A 20,492-nucleotide genomic window follows, 5' to 3' on the forward strand; every position below is an offset into this window, starting at 1 on the left:
CTGGTTGGCTCCACTCTTTCTTTTCACTTAAAATGCTAAATGTGTTCCAACTTTAAAGCTTTTGTACCTGCTGGGTCATCTGCTTGAGATGCTCTTTCCCCAGATCTCTGGATGGCTCACTTGGTCACTTCCTTCAGATTTCTGCTAAACTGTTTTAGTTACCAGTTCAGGAAGGACTTCTCCTATCACTTTATCAAAAACCAATACCTTGTTACTTTCTATTCTTTTACTCTGATTTATTACTATCAATAGCACTTAGCATTACTTGACATCATGTTATACATTTACTTAGTTGTGTGTAGAGAGTTTATCTTCTCCATTAAATACTTCAGAGGGCAACAATAGCACCTATAATAATAGAAGCATAATATGCTAATTAGACCGGACAGCCAAACGACCTTCTGCACAAAGCTGCAGTGGCGGGGGCCGAGGCAGAAGTGGTTAGGGGCGATCAGGCAGGCAGGTGAGCAGTTAGGGGTAACAGGCAGGCAGGCAGAGGTGGTTAGGGGCAATCAGGAAGGCAGGCGAGCAGTTAGGGGCAATCAAGCAGGCAGACGAGTGGTTAGGGTCTATCAGGCAGGCAGGCGAGAGGTTAGGGGAGATAGGGCAGGCAGGCGAGTAGTTAGGGATGATGATGCAGGCAGGCAGAATGGTTAGGGGCAATCAGGCAAGCAGGTGAGTGGTTAGGAGCCAGCGGTCCCAGATTGTGAGAGGGTGCAGGATGGACCGAGGGACCCCCCCCTCCCCGTGCACGAATTTCATATATATATATATATATATATATATATATATATATATGTGTGTGTGTGTGTGTATATATATATGTGTATATATATATATGTATGTGTGTATATATATATATATATATATATACACACATATATATATATATATAGTTTTGTTAACCATTGTATCCCTAGTGCCTAAATTAGAGATTAGAGCCTGGCATGCAGTAGGTATTCAATACATATTTGTTGAATGTATAAATCCCAGAATTGTTGAAGCTAAAATAGGTCAAATACTTGTATTTCCTTTTAAGTTGCTTTATCATGTAAACCACAATACTTTGAGATCTGTGCTAATAGACGTCAATATGAAAACTTTCCATAGAATACCACTCTGAATCTGAGGACCAACTGAATGGTTGGTCAAATACAGAAGCCCAAACCATAGCTGCAGAATATGATTTTTTTTCTTCTTCTTGAAGACCAGGACATAGCCTTGTGTCCCTGAATAATATGATTTCTCTAAGGAAGTACATTGACTGGATTCTGAAGACAAAGAGAGCCTTTTGAGTTGGCCAGCTAGTGCACTCATTGTCCTGTTTGAAACTTCCAGGATAAACACCCAAATTCTTAGTAGGGCACCCGTGGCTCTGCCCCCTCTCCTCTCCAGCCTCATCAATGTTCATGTTCTGTGCAATCCAGACCATGAGCCTGCCTTAATTTCTCTGTCCTAAGGCTGATGGCCCAATAATATTTCTACTAGAAATTTCACTCATCCTTCAGAATTCAGTTATAACTTCCAGAGGGAAGATAGTCTCCTTGTAAAACTCCCTATATTTCTGCTCTCCTTCGTAACACTCATCTCAGTTTTAATTTCAAGTACATGTGTCTGAAGTTCTGATTAACGCTTGTCTTCACTACAGGACTGTGGGTGCTGTGGAAGCAGGGGCTGTGTTTGTTACGTTCCCTGTTGGAGCACAGCCAGTACAGGAAGGCACTCTGAATGCTCACTGGGCCAAAACAGAAGATCTGGAATCACTGAAATATGAGAAAAATAAATATGCCAAGCACCCTCCTAACAGATGATCTGAGACTGTTAAAACAACCAAGAACCTGAGTAGCTGAAGTCTTTATTCTCTGACTTAGCACAAATGGGTCAGGTCCTCAGAAGGAGGTCTGCAGAGTTTCTAAGGTTCAGTGCCATTGATGAATCCTCTCCCTCATGGACTTTTCATTTGTCTATCCAAAGAAAGTCACATGGCTATAAGAAGAGCACAATTGTCCTGGTGTCTGAACTCTTAAAAATGTTTGGCTGTAATTCAGCATTAGCAAAGCTAGTGTCAGCCAGTCTATTCATAAGAGAAGCTGTGACTACACATGGAAACAGTTCCCCTAGACCAGTGGTCAGCAAACTGTGGCTCTCGAGCCACATGCGGCTCTTTGGCCCCTTGAGTGTGGCTCTTCCATAAAATACCACGTGCGGGCGCGCATGTACAGTGCGATTGAAACTTCGTGGCCCATGCGCAGAAGTCGGTTTTCAGCTCTCAAAAGAAATTTCAATCGTTGTACTGTTGATATTTGGCTCTGTTGACTAATGAGTTTGCCGACCACTGGTATAGATGAACAAAACATTGAGAGACGCTAACACACTAAAGTGATAGGGAAGCAGACTGGTCAGGCAGCATTTTGGTCAGAAATGTGCGGGGTTAACCAGTCACTGGCACAGGCTTGGGTGCGAGTCTCTATGGTCTAAACAGATCTCTAATCAATTAAAAAGAGATCATTAAAAGAACGATTTAAAAGTATTGGAAAATGTCACTCTAAAATCATACAAAATATGCATTTGCTTGAAAACCTTTAATAAGCAAATTAGCTTACCACTTAAATTTTAGGAAGTCCTCCTTATTGCAATGAATGAACTGGTTTGTGAAATTCTAATGATATTAATATTTGGAATTCCATTTGTCTTTAGGAAAAGAGGGTAGAGTGCTTATTTGGTACTATTATTTTCTATTTACCATATTCTGTTGGAATAAAACATTATTCTTTTGAGGAGCAAAATCCTGATTTTTTTTCTTGTGTTTGTCACACATGTGCCCACTTTCTGTTTTGCTAAGAAAGCGGTGTGTAATCATGTAACCATTTCTTTCTCACAGAGGAATGCCATAACTGCCACCATAAGAACAGCTGCACACCAGAAGCTGTGGAACTGATTTCTTTTTTGTGTCTGGCTCTTTGAAAATCTGGTTGTGTGCTGCCATCTTGTGTTAATACTAAGACATAGTCCTATGTAGAACCTCCATGTCCACCAGGTGGCAGTAATTGGAAAAATAAAAGCAACATTTCTTTTTTCAGTCAGGGCAGGACCGAAATGTTACTTTCCAAAAGGAAGTCTTTCCTATTCTTATAGACAAGAAAAAAATTTTTTTTTATCTTTAACAACTGAAAATTATTATTCTTTTTCTAGTGCAAAGTTCTTGAGAAAAACAGCCTTGCCAGGGATATTATTTCTGTAGGCACTCCCTGGCCATACTCATTAGACTATACCTAAAACATATAATATTTATGCCTTTCAAGGAAAACATCTCTCTACATATCTATCTTGCTTTAGGAAACACATTTAACAAGTAAGTGTGGCAGTGCAGGTCCAAATAATAAAATAAAAAGATAAATCTACTGTAGCTATACAATGGATAAAACTTTGGGGGAGTCTAGTACAGAGAAAGTTCTAGAATTCTCTGGAAGCATTATTAGCATGTGCCTAGATATTACCTTGTGATGAGAGGGTACAAGGAGGCAATGAGGAAAGAATCAACACTAGAAAAGGGAAGTGCCTTCACAAATTTATTTATGCTAACTTGTTTTTGACTTTTGATTTTTGGAGAGTCTACATCCATCCATGTTAGACAAACCTGCAGCATTAAAAAGAGCTGATTCAGTCTTTCTCATGGGCACAGACGATGTCCTCCTGTTCACTACTGTAGCCTCAGCTCAGTATTTCTCTAGCACAGAGTAAGTGTTCAATAGATTTGCTGAATAAATATCCAGAGTGCATGAATGAATACTGAATCAATGAATCAATGAATTAAAGCCTTGAGAGCTGCCCTAGCTGATTCTAGGCAGGGGAAGATTCTAGTCTCCTTTTGGAACCACCATGCCTTAATCCTAAGGCAAAATTCCTGTTGGGAATTCAGCCATTTGAAGAGTCATATGGGGCCAGGAGGCCCTTTCATCAGTCTCCACATCCTGGAGGTAGAACATTTTTTGGAGGTTGAGTTTTATTTAAGAATATTCTCATGGCTAACTGAAATCTAAACCTTAGAAAATAAAAATCCAACCTTTTTTTTGTTTGTTCAGAGGCTAGAAGATTTATTCCCTCTCTTACCTTTAATCTCCTATTAAGTGGTATGGTTAGTTCTCTCTCTCTCTCTCTCTCTCTCTCTCTTTCTCTCTCTCTCTCTCTCAATGAAAGTGAGTATTGTGAAGATGAGAGATGCTTCCTTAGTGACTCTAGAATTTATAGTTTGATAACTCCTAATTACCTGAGAAAATTTTCATATCCATGTTTATGAACAATTTTAGCATTTGTCCTCATTGCATTTTATCTGGGAGAGGAGATGAGGGCACAACAATCCCATAAAAAGAATAATTGATTTTTCAGTGCTTTGACTCTTGATAGTTTCCTTCTAGTCCTCTACTTATATGCATTTATCCCTGCCCACATGTAGGATATGCAGAGTTTTGGAGTTCATATTGTTTGCATAGTTTTTCTAATTCCAGGGTGTATACTTAGATTTTTTTTTTTTTACCTCCCACAGCCATTTGAACAAGGAAACATTCTCCCTTCTGCTGTGTATGGCACAGCTCTTTCCAGAAGGCCAGTCTTCTAAACAGGCTTTAAAAATGACATATTAGAGAACTAAAATAATTAATGGCACTTTTTTTTTCTGGGCAAGAATTAGTAAGAGTGCCTGTTCAGGGGAGAGGGAAGGTCCACATTCAATAGGGACTGTATACTCCAGTTGCCTGGAAAGAGTGAGAAGAGGGTGAGGTTAAAATCATGAAATTTAATTAAAAAAAAACAAAGGAGAAGATGCCACTGCTGCTGCTTCCTCCCTCACCACTGCCAAGGACCTGCAGTGTAACATTTGTAAGATCCTCCACGAAATTTTTAGTTTTTGTGCTCTGACTCATTTTTTTTTTTTTTTGCCAAGGTTTTGAAAAATAAAACCTTTATTATTACAGTGGCTTAAAATGGGGACATTTTTATTAATTCAGTTTTCAAAGCCACATTTTGCAAGTTATTAATTTATTTCTCAAAGGTTTCTTTACTGTACTCAGAGACTTTAGGGATTAGTAATTTCTATTTACTTGTATAATTATAATTATAATTATAATTATAATTATAATTATTATTATTATTATTATTATTATTATTTTTCTTTTGACATAGAAAAGGAAATGCCTGTGATTTCTGTTTGGATTGTGAGTTTTTTTTATTTTCTCCCATGCAATATATTCATGTTGTATAAACTCTAATGCCTAATATTTCTAGAGTCATGTGCTCTGAGAATCATAGTAATCATTCTAGGTCTAGCTCAGGGAGAAAAAGCCAAAATAAAGAAATAGGTCTAAACCTCAACATTAAGGTTATTCTGCTTGTGTGTGTTCATAGATGGACCACTGTCCTAACTACTAAGAGAATTTGTCAACTTGGTTTGGAAAATGAAGAAGCCTTAGCATGTCATCAATATTGAGAAATGAAGTTGGCCTCCCTTAGCTAGATTTGGGTCAAAATCTAGTTACACTTTACTTTCAAATACTTATACAGGCTTTTGTATTACAGTTGACTTCAGATGTTTGATGCTATTTTGGGGTGTGTCAGGGACATAAATGATTGACCAGGATATTGGTCACCTTGGACATATAATGATAACTCCTTGTTGAATGAGTGAATAAATCCAAACCAAAACTAATGCTGACATAATTTCTCCTTATATAATGTAAGTAAAATATTTGAGAATCACTCCTTATTTTCATTATTAGTGGGCCAACTCTCTACAAACCAAATGTCCTATACTGAAGAGAATTGGAAAAAATTTAAGTAAAAAGTCATGTCATTAAAAAAAAAGACAAATTTACAAAAGGAAAAATGTTAATACATCAATTCAGAGAGAGCATGTCGGAGCTCCCACATTTGAAAGTGGGATTCTAACCGTAAATCCTGCAGGTGACACAAGGCAAATCTCTTGTGAGTCTAAAGAAATCTCCTGAAAAAGTAAGTCAGGTTTGATTTAGGACCTGGAATTGCTGAGAGTGTGCCTGTCACTGAGGGGGGAGCCCTGGCCAGGCGGGAGGCTGAGAGTGTGCCTGTCACTGAGGGGGGAGCCCTGGCTCAGGCAGGAGGCTGTGAGTGCCTGTCACTGAGGGGGGAGCCCTGGGCCAGGAGGAGAGCGGCTGCTGTGCCAGCCTTAGCCATGGCCTTGAACAAGTCACAGAAACACGACCAGCCTGAGAGAGGGCAGGACATAGAGGACAGTTTAGATGTTTTCACTTGAATGTTTTATAGCACACTGTCAGCTCCCACATTCAGACAAAGCATTTATTTATAACACATCAATGGTGTTATCTCTGAGGAAGGAGCTTATGTATGATCTTTATCTTCTTCTTTATCGTTTCATAAATTTTCAAGTTCTTCCTTAATGGAAATGCATAACACTTATTATCAGAATAGAAAACTATTTATAAAGACAAATCAAGGCATTAAAAATACCCTCTATGTCTGGGGCAAGGTAATAATCAGTTTCTGATTATTTGGCTTTGGGTTGACATTACAAGAAGACTGAATTTCTCCCCACCACCCCTGCCGAACACCCCCTAACTTTTTAGTTGGCTGGTATCATATAGCAAAACCAAAGAGAAGCTAAGGTAGGTGAGGTCTAATTTTTTGTAACAGACATAGTCCTATCATATGAAATAGGATGCAATAAAAAATGTATCATATGGGTTTATGAGGTCCTTCTAACTGCAGGCTTCATGCAAGTGCCCTGCAGAGGTGCATGGTTTGACTTTAATAGCCTGGGCTTTGCTCAGTGACAACATGCACTGTCTCAGAAGGCACAGTCTCACCAACATAAAAAGAGGGCTTCATCAAGTCAGTTTTCTCAGGTCCTGCAGGCTTCTCATTTAGCCTTAGAGGTTTAATTTTTAATAATCAATGAATTAGAATGTTAGAGAATGCTTGAAGCTAAGTTTAATAAAGTGGTTTCCCTGGGCCATTTCACCTAAAATCTGTGTAGGGTTAGATAAACTCCAGAAGTAAACTCATTTGAATCAAGTATCAGGTAAGATATTAGAGTCAGATATGCAGTTTCTGTCTTAAAGAAACAAGTTTTGCCCTCTTGCCCAGAATATACCCACTGCATCTGTGGGTACTATCCTGGCCTTCTACCCCTTGTTGGAATTGATGACCAGTCATCTCCAAATTCAATGAGATTAAGAATTACCTCCCAACCCCAAGTTTACTCAGTTGTTGCTGCAATGTAGGTTGTATTTTTTGTGTTTAAAAATATACATTTTACAGCCTTTCATGACTTCATTCATTTTACTTGCTAACAAGGATTAAAGGCATAGGTTTGGGTAGGTCTCTAGAGATTTTCATCCTTCCTGGTTTTCTTCTTTTTTCTATGTCTCTGAGGAAGGAGCTTATATGTGATCTTCAAATTCATTTTAAAATACATTTTAGATTTACATTCCAAGGGATTCAAGACTATCTTTAATCCATTTAAAGTGTATTTTTATTTTGTATATTTCAAAATAAAAGAACATTCAAATACCATGAAACGAGGTAACTGGCCTATGGAATTTGAATGTAGAGATAATAAGTGAATTTATGAGATTTCCTGGGGTTTTAAGGCTCTTGGAAATAAGAAGATAAGGGATTAAAAATGGTGGGATAAGCCTAGTTAGCCTCGGACTTGCATACATGGCACTAACGGCCATAGTGCAGACTGGGTAAAGGCAGGTCTGCTGTGGACCCCCATCGAGCGCCAGGAGGCCTCAGTGGTTTATCTATGACTCCAAACATAACGTTACAGCCAGGTTCCAGGGCAGCTCCTGGAAACACTGAAGGCTCCTTACAACTGGGTCATCCCATAAAATAAAATAAAAACCTACCTTCAGCCTCCATAGTGAAAGGCTGGAAGTTCTCTGTAGAGATTCTGCCAGATCGTGGGCTCTCAGTACCCAGAAAACTCACCCTGGATAGTGCCCACTACCACACAGTGTGAGCATTGGTACATGTCTGTACAGGTCGTCTTTCTTGTCCTAAGAGTAACAGGTGGAAATGCCGATGCCCTTTCCTTTAACTCCATTGGCTTGTCTTTTTTTTTTTTAAACAGGCCAGATACAAATGAAGAGAAGTAATAAATTCTTAGGGCAAAAAATGTTTTTTTTTCAGATTTCTAAAGTTAATTAGACTTAATATTGTTTGTCTCCCTTTGGATTTTAGACCTTTGTATATACTAGAATGTTCGGCCCCTCTTTCCCGTCTCTTCTACCTTTTAATTTCACTTTCACCTGGAAGCCTTCTGACCCATCTAGGCTCACTAAGGTGCCCCTGTTCTGTGTTCCCCAAACACCACACATGTGGTGTAAACTCAGCCAAGCATTTTGTGATTGCTTAGTTCACCACCTGCTGCCCACCTGTAAGCTCTATTAGCACAGAGGCTGTGTCTGGCTCATTTGCCACAGTCCTCCTGAGACCCAGCTCTGAGCTTGGCCATAGAAAGTATTAGGATAGTTGTGTGTGTGTGTGTGTGTGTGTGTGTGTGTGTGTGTGTGTGTGTTTTAAGTGAATGAATGGTGTAATCAAAATCACTATCAAATAAACTTAACCTGCACCAGAAACTAGTCAGGAATGAAGGCTCTTTCTTGTGTTCCTGATGATTAGATGTCATAAGGAAAAGAAAATGTAAACTCTATAAGAAACTCTACAAAGCAAAAGCAAGTGCAGAGTATACACCTAAGTGCAGAAAAGAAGTCCTACTATTTACTGAATGACTTAGAGCGGGAGGATTGATCCTCCATAGGGGCTTAATCACAAGGAACAACAACAGCCTGTAATTATTGGAATCGAGAGTCTAGGTCAGTGGTCAGCAAACTCATTAGTCAACAGAGCGGCAAACCGCGGCTCGCGAGCCGCAGTTTGCCAACCACTGCTCTAGGGAAGACCAACCTCCAATATTATTCCATCTTTTTCAGCTCTGCAGCACTGAGCAGCTTTCGATGATGAACTTACCTGCATTCTGGAACTCCAGAGCAAATCTCGCACGTTACTCTCTAACTTGCTATTCAACAAAGAGAAGTGCAAGCTACTGCTTGGTTTCCTTTGTTTAAGCTGTTTCTGCTCTCCAAACACCCCCTGCTTCCCAAGTCATACAAAATCATATGTATACTTTCCAACATAGTACATGGCTGGGAATGCTTGGTGCTATGTGGACCGAAGAGGATGGGATGGCACACAGAATGGACACTCGGCCAAGGCACAGTTACCTCCTACTGCTGTTTTTTTTTAAAGTTCGTTTTGTTTTGTTTTGTTTTGTTTTTATTGATGTTAGAGAGGAAGGGAAAGGGATAGAGAGAAACATCAATGATGAGAGAGAATCATTGGCTGCCTCTTGAACGCCCCACACTGGGGATCGAGCCCGCAACCCGAGCATGTGCCCTTGGCCAGAATCAAACCTGGGACCCTTTAGTCCACAGGCTGGTGCTCTATCCACTGAGCCAAACCAGCTAGGGCTGCTGTTTTTTTAAACCACAGGATGCTGTGGTTGCCCCCAAACAATGTCCTCTTAGGCTGGTAAAAAAGTCATATTAAAACGGCAAGGCTTAGAAGAGGAGTGGTTAAGTGAGAATCTCTGCTATGAGGAATAGGGCAGATAAAGTAGAAAGGATGGACAGCTATGATTTACAGTAAAGATACCCTGTTAGCGGTGTTAAAATATACACATGTGTTACAGAGAAGGGGTAAGTGTTTTCTTTTACAATCAGCACAGTGATAAGCAAAACAGCACAGTGGTGGTGCTTGGCTCTCCATGGTCCAATTAGAAAGCACGATAAATGACTTGTAAAGTCTCTCTCTGCACCCAGTGATTTATGGTGTATGTAAGCTGACAATTCTTAGTGGAGTCTTAGTGAGTGGTCTGCTTACTCCCATCATGCATCTGGGTCCATATGAGCACCTTAAATTGGAATTCCAAACTCACATGTCCTGCTGTGTTCTTACTTGGCAGGTGTGTTTCTTCACAGCAGTATACCGTATAGGGGAGATCTAAGGTGGGACCACTTAAGCTGATTTTCCCCCACGCAAAGGCTCCTTTGATTTAATACCGACAAAGGACTTGTGTTGATGAAAGACCATTGTGAGGACAGAGTGAGTGCATAAGGGGAGTTGTTACTAAGGTTAATTTGTGTCTTGCCTCTTCAGAAGCAGATGTTTCCTCCAGACAAAGGGGATAATGGCTTTGCAGTGCCTGCATGACTGACAACCAGTGTTTAGATGTGAATACTAATACTACCAAAACTTTTCCTTGTTTTTTTTTTTTTTTTTTGAAGGATGTCAAAGAAAAGGTGTACATGTAAATGCAAGGTGAATACGTTGGAAAATGTGGAGAAAAAGAAAATCAAGAAATACAAACCAGGAATAAGAATTTCAAATGAAAAAAAAGAAGAAAACCAAGGGGCAGACTAAAATTTAAGTTTATACTTTTGGCAGCTATGACACGACATTTATCAGGGGATGAGGCTGTGCTGATGACATAATTCTTGGAAGACTATGTGCTATTTTTTTCTTTTTGACTCTAACTAGTCCCACTTCCTTTAAGGACTCCTGCTCCACACAGTGTCTCTGAACCTAGAGCAAAGGTCTCACAGAAAGGACCTCCTTCCTGGCTATACCCACCAATGCCCCTCACAATAGACTGTTGCCCTACTGCTAAATGGCTTACAGATGCAAACACCAAGGCAAGTTCTAATGGGGCTGCACTCTAAAGTCTAGAGAGGCCTGCACCAGCTTTTTCTGTCCATTCAAGATCCTGGTCTTCTCACCCTTCGGTGCAGCATGCCAACATTTTTTCTGCTCCAAATCTCATTGAGCTCTTCTTAGGCAGCATTATTCCTTTTAATTAAAAAGACAAGACTGCCAATTACTTAAACTTAATCCCCAAATGTAATTGTTACTTTGAGAGATTTTCCCCCTATAAAGCTCATAGAAGAGAAATATTTCCATCAAATTAAAATTTAGTGTGAGCTTGGATTTTCAAAAATATATTCATTTTCAAATCCCAGTTGGCACTAGAAATCTAAATAGCACAGCCATCTATAGAACAGGGAGATCGCTAGGAAAGGCTGACTGGTGTAGGCAGACCCAGATTAGGGAAATAGGGAAAGGCATTAGGAAAGAGTTCCAACTATAAAAATTCTCCTACTTTTAAATTGATGCTGTAGGATTTTTAGCCATTTAGCTTGAAGCTAATAGTTCATAGAGAGGTATCACTTCCAAGCTATTGTTGGACATTGAAACAATAGTGTAAGTATATTTCAGATTTATTCTTGCTAGTAAATTTTATCAGGGAGAGAACAAGAACTGTCCGGGAAACAAAGCAGAAAGGATAAAGAGGTGAGAAGAGGAAGACACAGAAATGGATTCAACAAAGACAAATGCCTATTACAGTTGGGTCTAAATCACTGGATTGATGGGTAAAGTACTGATTTCAGGTGAAGTATTGGCAAGACTCTCCCACTTGGTTCTCAACCAATAACAAAAATCAGGAGGAAGTCAGACTTGCTCCCAGTAAAAGTCAGGGTGCTGGGGGCTAATTCCAGCAGGTCAAAAATGCAAGAAGTTCATCAAAAGGTTGGTGGACCTTGAGGCTTCAGCAGGGCTGAAGATACATATTATTGCCTGCTGGAATAGCTGAAAGCATTTCCCCAAACCTAAACATCTGTATATATTATTGCCTGCTACTGGAACAGCCAAAGGCAGTTTCCTCAACCTGACAATTCCTACTGTATACCAAACCTTACCTTTGATATGTATATCTGCTTTGCTTTAGGGCAATTTGTGTTAATAAAAAGCTAAGGGTCCAGAACTTGGTTACTGAAGCTAGGTCTTCTCTGGCTCCCCAAAATGCCTTCCAAATTTATATTTCATGTCTAGTCTCTTTATTAATTTACTTGCAGCCCTTCTCCAGATTCCTGAACTCTTCTAGATGCTGAGAAACACCCCAGCATCAGGGTAATAAACTTAACTCTTAATTACATTCATGTATATTAATCAGGGTCCATGATTTTGCTGTAAATTTGTGTTGACATGGCTGCCAAAGTTCTATTAGTAAAAACAAGGCCCATGTTTGCATCAGCTAGTGGGAAAGAAGTGATATATATATATATATATATATATATATATATATATATATATGAACTGAAACCTTTTCTAAAACATGTTTTATATCTTTGACCAGAAAAAAGGGCAGGTTCTTTAAATTGATGACTTTGAATTAGTCTGATAGGTGGAAATGTGCCTGATGGATATCCAATGAAAGTGTATGAGTGTGTGTGTATGTGTGTGTGCCATACAACAGGAAACTGTGCAACTTGCAGGTCCGCTCAAGTGTAGTATTATGCTATTGATGAAGAATAATAATTTTTTTTATTTGGCCTTAGGACACTTCTATATTTAAACCTGTTAGCACTGTGGGTATTTCAGATATTCCTAGAATCTGTAACATATCAAAGTATAATGAAGCCACACTGAACTTATATCTGGTTAATATTCAGACAATATGCTATAAGTACACCTCTAAATATCAGTCCTTTTAAAAAGCATGAGACATGTGTATATCTGAATATGATTATTTTAAATCCAATATGCTTGCTTTCTAGGAACTTGAAAGCTCTCTTTAATATATTATTTAAAACATCGCTTTGAGCTAGTAGGCATGGAAAATATAATTTCTTCCCCATTTCACAGTTGGAAAAACTGAATTAAAGAGAACAATGCTAGTAATTATTCATGATTAATAGAGGTTTGTATGTAAATCAGCCCGGATAAGTGTGTGAAATTAGATGTGCCTATGCCAGAGAGCTCTGCTCATATTTTTTAAAGATGAATGCTTTCATATAAATCTCTGCGTGATACATTCTGTGTGTTTGGAAATGGACTTGTAAAGTGTGTGGATATTAAGGTAACTGAGTATTGTGTATTAGAGACATTATAATACATAAAGTATTAGACAAAATTTTTAAATTCATTAGACAGATATATATCTAATGAACATAATTGCATACATAAAGTTTATTTAAATTGTACTACAGATTTACATATGTGCCTGGGTGCTGTGTTGGGTAAACTGGAATTTCGGTGTACTATGATGGTTAAGAAATGTGGGAAAAGGTGCATTTTAGTTTCTTAGGATTGTGGGCATTTATTGAGTTAATACATGCAAGAAGTCTTAGAACTCTATTGCCACATGAGAAGCCCACTATCGATGTTAGTTATTATTATTACCATTATTAGACAAGGTGAATGTGCTATTAAAATAAGGAGTTGAAAAGAGGCATTTTCTCTTTGATAACCCAGGATAATATCATACAGAATATAAATAAAGCTGTAGGAATTATGCAGTCATCTTCACAGTATGGAATATTTTTAGGATTTTCTTCCAGCTCTCTTTCCATCCCATGCAGTCTGATTTTGAGAACTCATTCCCAGGAGTGTCAGGTGAGGGCAGGAGTATCCCCTCCTCCTTTTGTAGATGGAATCTGGCTGTGCTGACACCAGGCCTGCCCATAACAACATGGGTCTCCCTCAGGAGGAAGCATCCCAGGCAGACTTCAGAATTTTGCAAGCCTGGTTTGTGGATCAGATTTTAATTTTTTTTAAACTTCAATTTGGGGGGGCGGGTTGTTTTGTTTTCAGAGAAAGCTTTAGACAGCTGTATTAATCATGCAAACCCAGCCATGTGCAATGTGTTTTATCAATGGAAAAACAGGAACTGGATGGCAAGTAGCCGTGAACAAACCCAGTGCCAATGCCTGAACCTGGAAGATAATCTCAACATTTCCCAAACCCACTCACCACGCGGGGTTAGTGAATGGAAAGGCTGTTCGCTTGGGATAAATAATCAGATGGGAGACAGACAAGTGAGATATTCCAGGGTCATTACATTTTTTTTTTAAGTTGCAGTGACAGGGAAGGATGGGCTGATTGAGCCCAGAGAGCCCCACACTCAAGGGAATCCTTCACTTGAGGGTGATAAGAATAAGATAATGGTGTTTGTCCTTGTCCTTTTCTTTCATGTCCCTTTAACTGTCTGAGGCTGGTTGCTCACCTCGTTTTGAACCTGCAGTCCTCCTAAATATGAGGGCCTCTCTAGGTGCACTTTCATCATGATGGACAAGTATTCAGAGGCCTCAGGAAATGACTTGAGCCCAACAAAGTGAAAGGAGTTCCTTCCCTGCCAGGAGGGTTGGAGTAGACTCCTTCTTCATTTGACTATTCTGGAGTAGTTATGCAAATATATGCCATTCAGAACTCATTTCAGAATAAATAAACCTAAATTAAAATTAATGAGAAAAACACCTATCAGGAACAGATCAAGGATTTAGCACTTTTATTTATTTATATATATCTTGTAAATTAGGAGCAGGGAAGCACACTGATTTTTTTGTTTGGTTTTTGGCTGAATAGAAAAGGACATTTGAAAAATTTCTGATTGGCCACAGACAATACAAATTATCCTTTGGTGTAATTCCAGTATTATCATTATCACTGCAGAAAATCAAGCGATATGATGACGGAAACGCAGGGGCATACATTTGATTTATTGAACCTTGTTTTTGTTTAATCACAGCTTGATGGGTTTAGGACTGCATCCCTGCTGTGACTGCTGCTTATATCCAGTCAGCCTGATGAGCCTCATAGGGTGGGGGTGGGAGGGGACACCCTCCAATGGGAGGTAGGAACAGTGAAGCCCCTGAAAATACACATGTATTTCTGTTACTGGGAAGTAGGAGGAAAAGTTCTCTTCCTTATAATGGGAGGACAGCAAAGGACCTTGGGGACTTTCTCCTACTTTCAAAACACCTTAAGCAAATTAATTGGTTCAAAATCCTTCAGGCCATTTGCATCAACCAACAGCTTATAGACTTTTTAGGGCTGAAATGTAGGATTCCACATGGATGATGACATATTTAATTAAATGAAGGTGTCTAGTGTCATAACTATGATCACAGCGAGACTGACATGCTTTCCATAGATATTTCTGTACTTAAATGACACTAAAAAAAAAGTTAAGGATCCTCTAAGATAGTTTTTTTCTTTTCCTTTGAGAACTACATTTCACATGAGTTGCCATCTTGATTGGAAAGACAAGGAGAAAAGGGATTTGATCTCTAGAAAAATCAAGTCCTTGTAAGGAATAGGGAACTTAAAGGGTCACTATCTTTCCTTCCCAACCTCTCACAACAACTCTCCCAAGTGTCCATGAACAGCTTTTCAATTTCCACCAGCAGAAGCTCAAAGTATTAGTAAGATAAACTACATTCTCTAAAACTAATAGATCTACAGAGGCTATCTACAGTCTATCTACAATGTAAAATCAAACTAGGGTCATTCTCCAATCAACAATTCAGTTTGTAGGGAAATATCAAATTCAACAAAATCCCACATCTCAATCCTTGATCCAGACTGGTTTTCAATATCCAACAGCTGTCCTTTGTGAATAGTGTCTGGCTTTATTTGTTCAATGTTACATATTTCATAAAGTATGATCAGATAAAATATTTGAGTTCATAGCTGCAGAACTGCTCTCACAAAGGACACCTAGAGTCACATTGACACTGTGCAAAGTTCATCTTGGATGGAGCAGGACCTCTTTGAAAATGCTGTCCATTGGGACAAATGTGTATATGTGTGTTTGTCACGTCAAGATACTTGCAAGATTCACGTCAAGATACTTGCAAGATGGCAACATGATAAAATGGTGTCAAAATCTGCAACATTAAATGATGAAAGTCTTAAAATAATTGTGGCATGTCAGGAATTCAAAATGTGATATTTTCCATGAACACTATTAAGTTTGATGTCAAGTTTAAACAACAGGCACATGTTAACAGTCTTATTTTAGTAATTGGCACAAGAAATGGATTTCATTAATGTTTTGGGGGAAGGATTTTATTCAATAGCATTCTTCTAAAAATAGTTTGAACACTTCTTAAAATGTAAGAATAACTTTTATTAAGCTGTTTAATTGATCCTTAAAACGTTGCAATCCTCATTTCAAATATAATTAAGTTCACATATCTATGAATGCATTATTGACACTGAATATCTACACCCAATTCTGACCTATTTTTTAGTTTGGACAAGTGTTAATGAAACATGATCTGTCTTCAGACTAATAGAACAGCAGCTTTCTACCTTTAATTCTGAGCACACTTCCTTAGCATGTATAGGATAATCTTGTTTAATTGGATTTATTTTTTCCACATTAGCCCCCCGCATGACCTACTTTCCATTTTTTTCTCAGTTCTTTGAGTGTTATTTGCAAATCACTTTTTGGGAATTTAATTTCAATGGTAGGTTGGTTTCATTTCAGATTTTTTTTGTATTGTTTTAATTTCATTTGCCAATTTACCTTTAAACAGCCTTAAGCTAGAAGGTTGGGGCTGCAACTTGCATCTAAATGTGATGTAGGAGCAAAATTTAATTTGAGTGTGTAGAGACTTTTATGAAAAGGAATACAAAATGACTCCTTATTTTTTTCATTTGTGCTTTCTAAAATGGTTATGTTGAAAAGGAGAAGCCCCCAAATAGGCCAAGATTTAAAGAAAAAGCAATGTCCTTGTAATCTATTTGAGTTCAACCTTAGGCAGTAGATAATTCATTTTTATAAGTAATACTTCAGGGTTGGATTTTATATGCCTCTAAATATGAGGGTGGTCAGTTAAAGGATTCATACTTTTATGAGCTACAGCATTTAATTGGCTGTGTTCCAATTATGTGAGTTTAATAATCCTATATAATTAAGAGGTAATATGCAAATTGACCATCATGCCCTCACACAAGATGGCTGCCCTATGTGGTCACAAGATGGCCACCCCCATGTGGTCACAAGATGGCCACCACAAGATGGCCGGCAGGGAAGGGCAGTTGTGGGTGACCGGGCAAGCAGGGGAGGGCAGTTAGGGGCAACCAGGCCAGCAGGGGAGGGCAGTTGGAGGCAACCAGGCTGGCAGGGGAGGTTGGTTGGGGGTGACCAAACCTCCAAGAGAGGGAGGGCAGTTGCAGGGGGATCAGGCCTGCAGGGGAGGGCAGTTAGAGGTGACCAGGCCGGCAGGGGAGGGCAGTTAGGGGTGACCGGGCTGGCAGGGGAGGGCAGTTGGGGGGACCAGGCCAGCAGGGGAGGGCAGTTAGGGGTGACTGGGCTGGCAGGGGAGGGCAGTTGGGGGTGACCAGGCCTATAGGGGAGGGCAGTTAGGGGTGACCAGGCTGGCAGGGGAAGGCAGTTGGGGGCAACCAGGCCTGCAGGGGAGGGCAGTTAGGGGCAACAAGACCGGCAGGGGAGGACAGTTGGGGGCAATTGGGCCAGCAGGGAAGCAGTTAGGCATCGATCAGGCTGGCAGGGGAGTGGTTAGGGGGTGATCAGGCTGGCAGGCAGAAACAGTTAGGGGAAATCCGGCAGGCAGGCAGGTGAGCGGTTGGGAGCCAGCAGTCCCGGATTGTGAGAGAGTTGTCCCAGATTGGAGAGGGTGCAGGCTGGGCTGAGGGACACCCCCCACCCCCCAGTGCACGAATTTCATGCACCAGGCCTCTAGTTTCCAATAATTGAAGAAAAGATTGCTTTATGAGTTTAGTATCATTTTCTCAACTACTGACCAGCTAGAAGTTTAGTTAGGTGGCCAATCTATGGAATGCTTATCGACTGGTGTGGGGGCAACTTATTGGCTTTTTTTTGTAGATTTAAAAAAATGATTTAAATTGTATGTTACTTTTGTGAATGTGTTTCCCCCTTTTTTTCATGTTATAGATGATGGAGAATGACCCAGTGACAGAGCTACAGTGATAAAAATCATACTGACCTTGAATGGGGTAGGGGATTGTGGGTAAAACACGCTCTGAAGGGGAAAAGATAGTAATCATCATGGAGAGTTTCTATATAGATATATCTACATATCTTATTCATATTTAGATACTCAGACAATTATAAAACAGATGAATTTCCATGCCTGTAAAATTATATCTCCCATAAAGTGTTTGGGAGATATAATTTTTCTACCAACACTAAAATATCAGAGAGCTACTAGTAACACTTAAAATCCAAAACCTTTTAAAAAAAGTTAGCAAGAGCAGGACACAACATCCCATTCTGATAACCCTACACACAGGACCCTACCCTTCACTAGAAAAACCCACTACCAAAATTACAGATTTTGTTGGAGGATTAGGGTTGAGGGTGTTTAAATCAGTAGTGATCAAGTTCAGGGTATGCATTTTGATCCTGGTTCTGGTTTCTTGAACTCATAACAGATGGAACTATGGTGGCTAAGGATGCCTTTCCTCTCCCTGAGCGCTATAGTTCATATCAGTTTTAGCCAAGCATCTGGAAAATTTATTTTGGGAAATACTAATTCAACTTCTCCCTCAGGTTTTTATTTCCAGATTACTGATATCAGTGCAATAGTAATGCCAAGGTAATACGTTTCTTGGCATGATATACTTTTATTTTTAGTCTTTTCCTTAATCCCATCCTCTTGTGGTAATACAATCTCCCTGGAAATTTGATCAATCAATCAAATATTTTTGATGATACATCCTGTTGAGTAATAAGAAGTGCTTTTCTTTTGAACACTTGCATCTTAGCTTATGTTTTCCCTCACAGTCCCATCCCTAAGCTACTGAACACAAATTGTACATGCTACAGAGTGCAGGCTTGAAGGTATCCTCTACTTATCTCATCAAAACCCCAGGTTTAACTCTAAATCCTCCTCTGAGGATCTTTCAAGGAGGCAGAATGGTGCATTAAGGATAGGATAGGAGGTATTCCTTGCTACCCCAAACCCTGCAGTATAACATAATCAACACACACTTTTCTACAATCCTCCTATCACCATGGTTAAATAAAGACCAATGATAAATGAAAATCAACAAAAATCAAAACCATAGGGAGAAAACCATACATGTGTACACATATTCAAATTTGATCTTCCTGCCACTTTGTACCATGAGCTTAGAAAGAGTAGATTTTGCCTGGAAATTGGGCACTCAGTACATCTGGATGCAGAATACCTGGTCTCCTTGCAGAGTGGGCTTTTTTTCTAGCTTGGCTAAAAGTTGTAGCCTAAATGCCAAAGTTTTCTAAGTGCATTAAGATGGAGCAGGTCAATAACAGTGCAGTGAACAATTGTGTCTTAGTTACACAAGTGTCAAGTAGAAAAATGGTTTAAACCTCCACTGGTTATTTGGTGTTACATTTCCAGCTTTGAAAATAAATAGCTAAACTGCTTTCAGTAGTTTATGCAGCAGCTGGAGACCACTGTCTCATATTATATTCTCTCTACGGTATTTTATTTTTATTATTACTGTTATTATTCAGACTGTTTAAATAACTCAGCTTAATATTTTCTCATCACACTGTTCACAGCTGGGTAGCTGCACTCTGCCCTCATTTCCACAAAACCGTTTGAATTGTTAAACCATCTCACCCACACTCCTTTCATAGCCTTTTCAACTGTCTCCCAGCTTGTTTACCATCATCTTAGCTCCACCCTCTTATCATCATCTTAGTCCTATGATGCCCATTAGTTATTCTCATCCTCTTAATTTCATCCTATGGACTTATCATTCCTTAGATGCTTCCACCATCCTTCTGCTGTATTTTATAGTTTATTCCAGGGTTTGTGGACTCCTGTAAAGTGAAGTAAATGCCACTTATAAAATGAAAAAAAAAAATTCTCCAATTTGTGATATTCAAAAGTAGGGGAGGGCAGGACCCTTGGTGCAATGTGCTTTGTCTTTTTGGCTGCTCATACAGGCATAGTTCATTTTATTTCACCTCACTTTGTTGCATTCCACAGATGGTGTGTTTATCACAAATTGAAGGCAAGATCCTCCACCATCAAAAAGATTACATCTCGCTTTATTGCAATACTTGCTTTATTGCAGTGACTGGAAGGGAACACACAATATCTCCGAGGTGTGCCTGTACTTGAGGAGGTCAACCTTGCTTAGCAACTGATTGGGAGGCTTTAGGAACAGAACTCTAATTTTGACCCCAGTATCATACTGTGTAACTCTTAGTAACTCCCTGAACTCTGAGCTTCAGTTTCTTGTCTTCAAAATGAAGGTGTGGGGTATTATTGGCTGATTCTGCTGGGACCCCATGAGAAACAGTTACATGGGCACTCTTACTTCACAAGAAAACCCTGTGAATTAAAAGCATCTAAATGACAAAAGCTGGGGTTGAGGGTTGCGTGTATATATAGAGAGAAGTAATTTATTAACTCCGATATGATTTTCCTTTAAGTTCCAATGGGAATTGCAGATGTTCAATAGTCTTTCTGGAAGTCAGCATATTTGATGCCTATTTTTGAAACTAAAACTAGTTTTCCATGTATTTTCTATTGTATCCACAGAGCCATATTAAGTAGTTTACAACCAGTCTTTCAAATTACATGTGAGTAGTGTTCAAATAGCTGCTCAAACTG

General features: G+C 39.3%; 1 protein-coding gene across 2 annotated transcripts in view; it reads right to left on the bottom strand.

The window, feature by feature from the left end:
• Positions 1–20,492, bottom strand: part of LSAMP (limbic system associated membrane protein) — a 672,385-nt gene that overhangs the window by 11,074 nt on the left and 640,819 nt on the right. Inside the window, exon 7 of one of the 2 annotated variants that reach the window (XM_080658064.1) lies at positions 17,868–17,903. The exons of the other annotated variant lie outside the window; for it this stretch is intronic. Within the exon in view, the coding sequence (XP_080514190.1) occupies positions 17,868–17,903 (36 nt within the window). The remainder of the gene's footprint in view (positions 1–17,867; positions 17,904–20,492) is intronic. 2 annotated transcript variants of the gene reach the window in all.

The sequence above is a fragment of the Plecotus auritus genome (assembly GCF_963455305.1).
Source record: "Plecotus auritus genome assembly, chromosome: 2".
NCBI classification, from domain to species: domain Eukaryota; kingdom Metazoa; phylum Chordata; class Mammalia; order Chiroptera; family Vespertilionidae; genus Plecotus; species Plecotus auritus.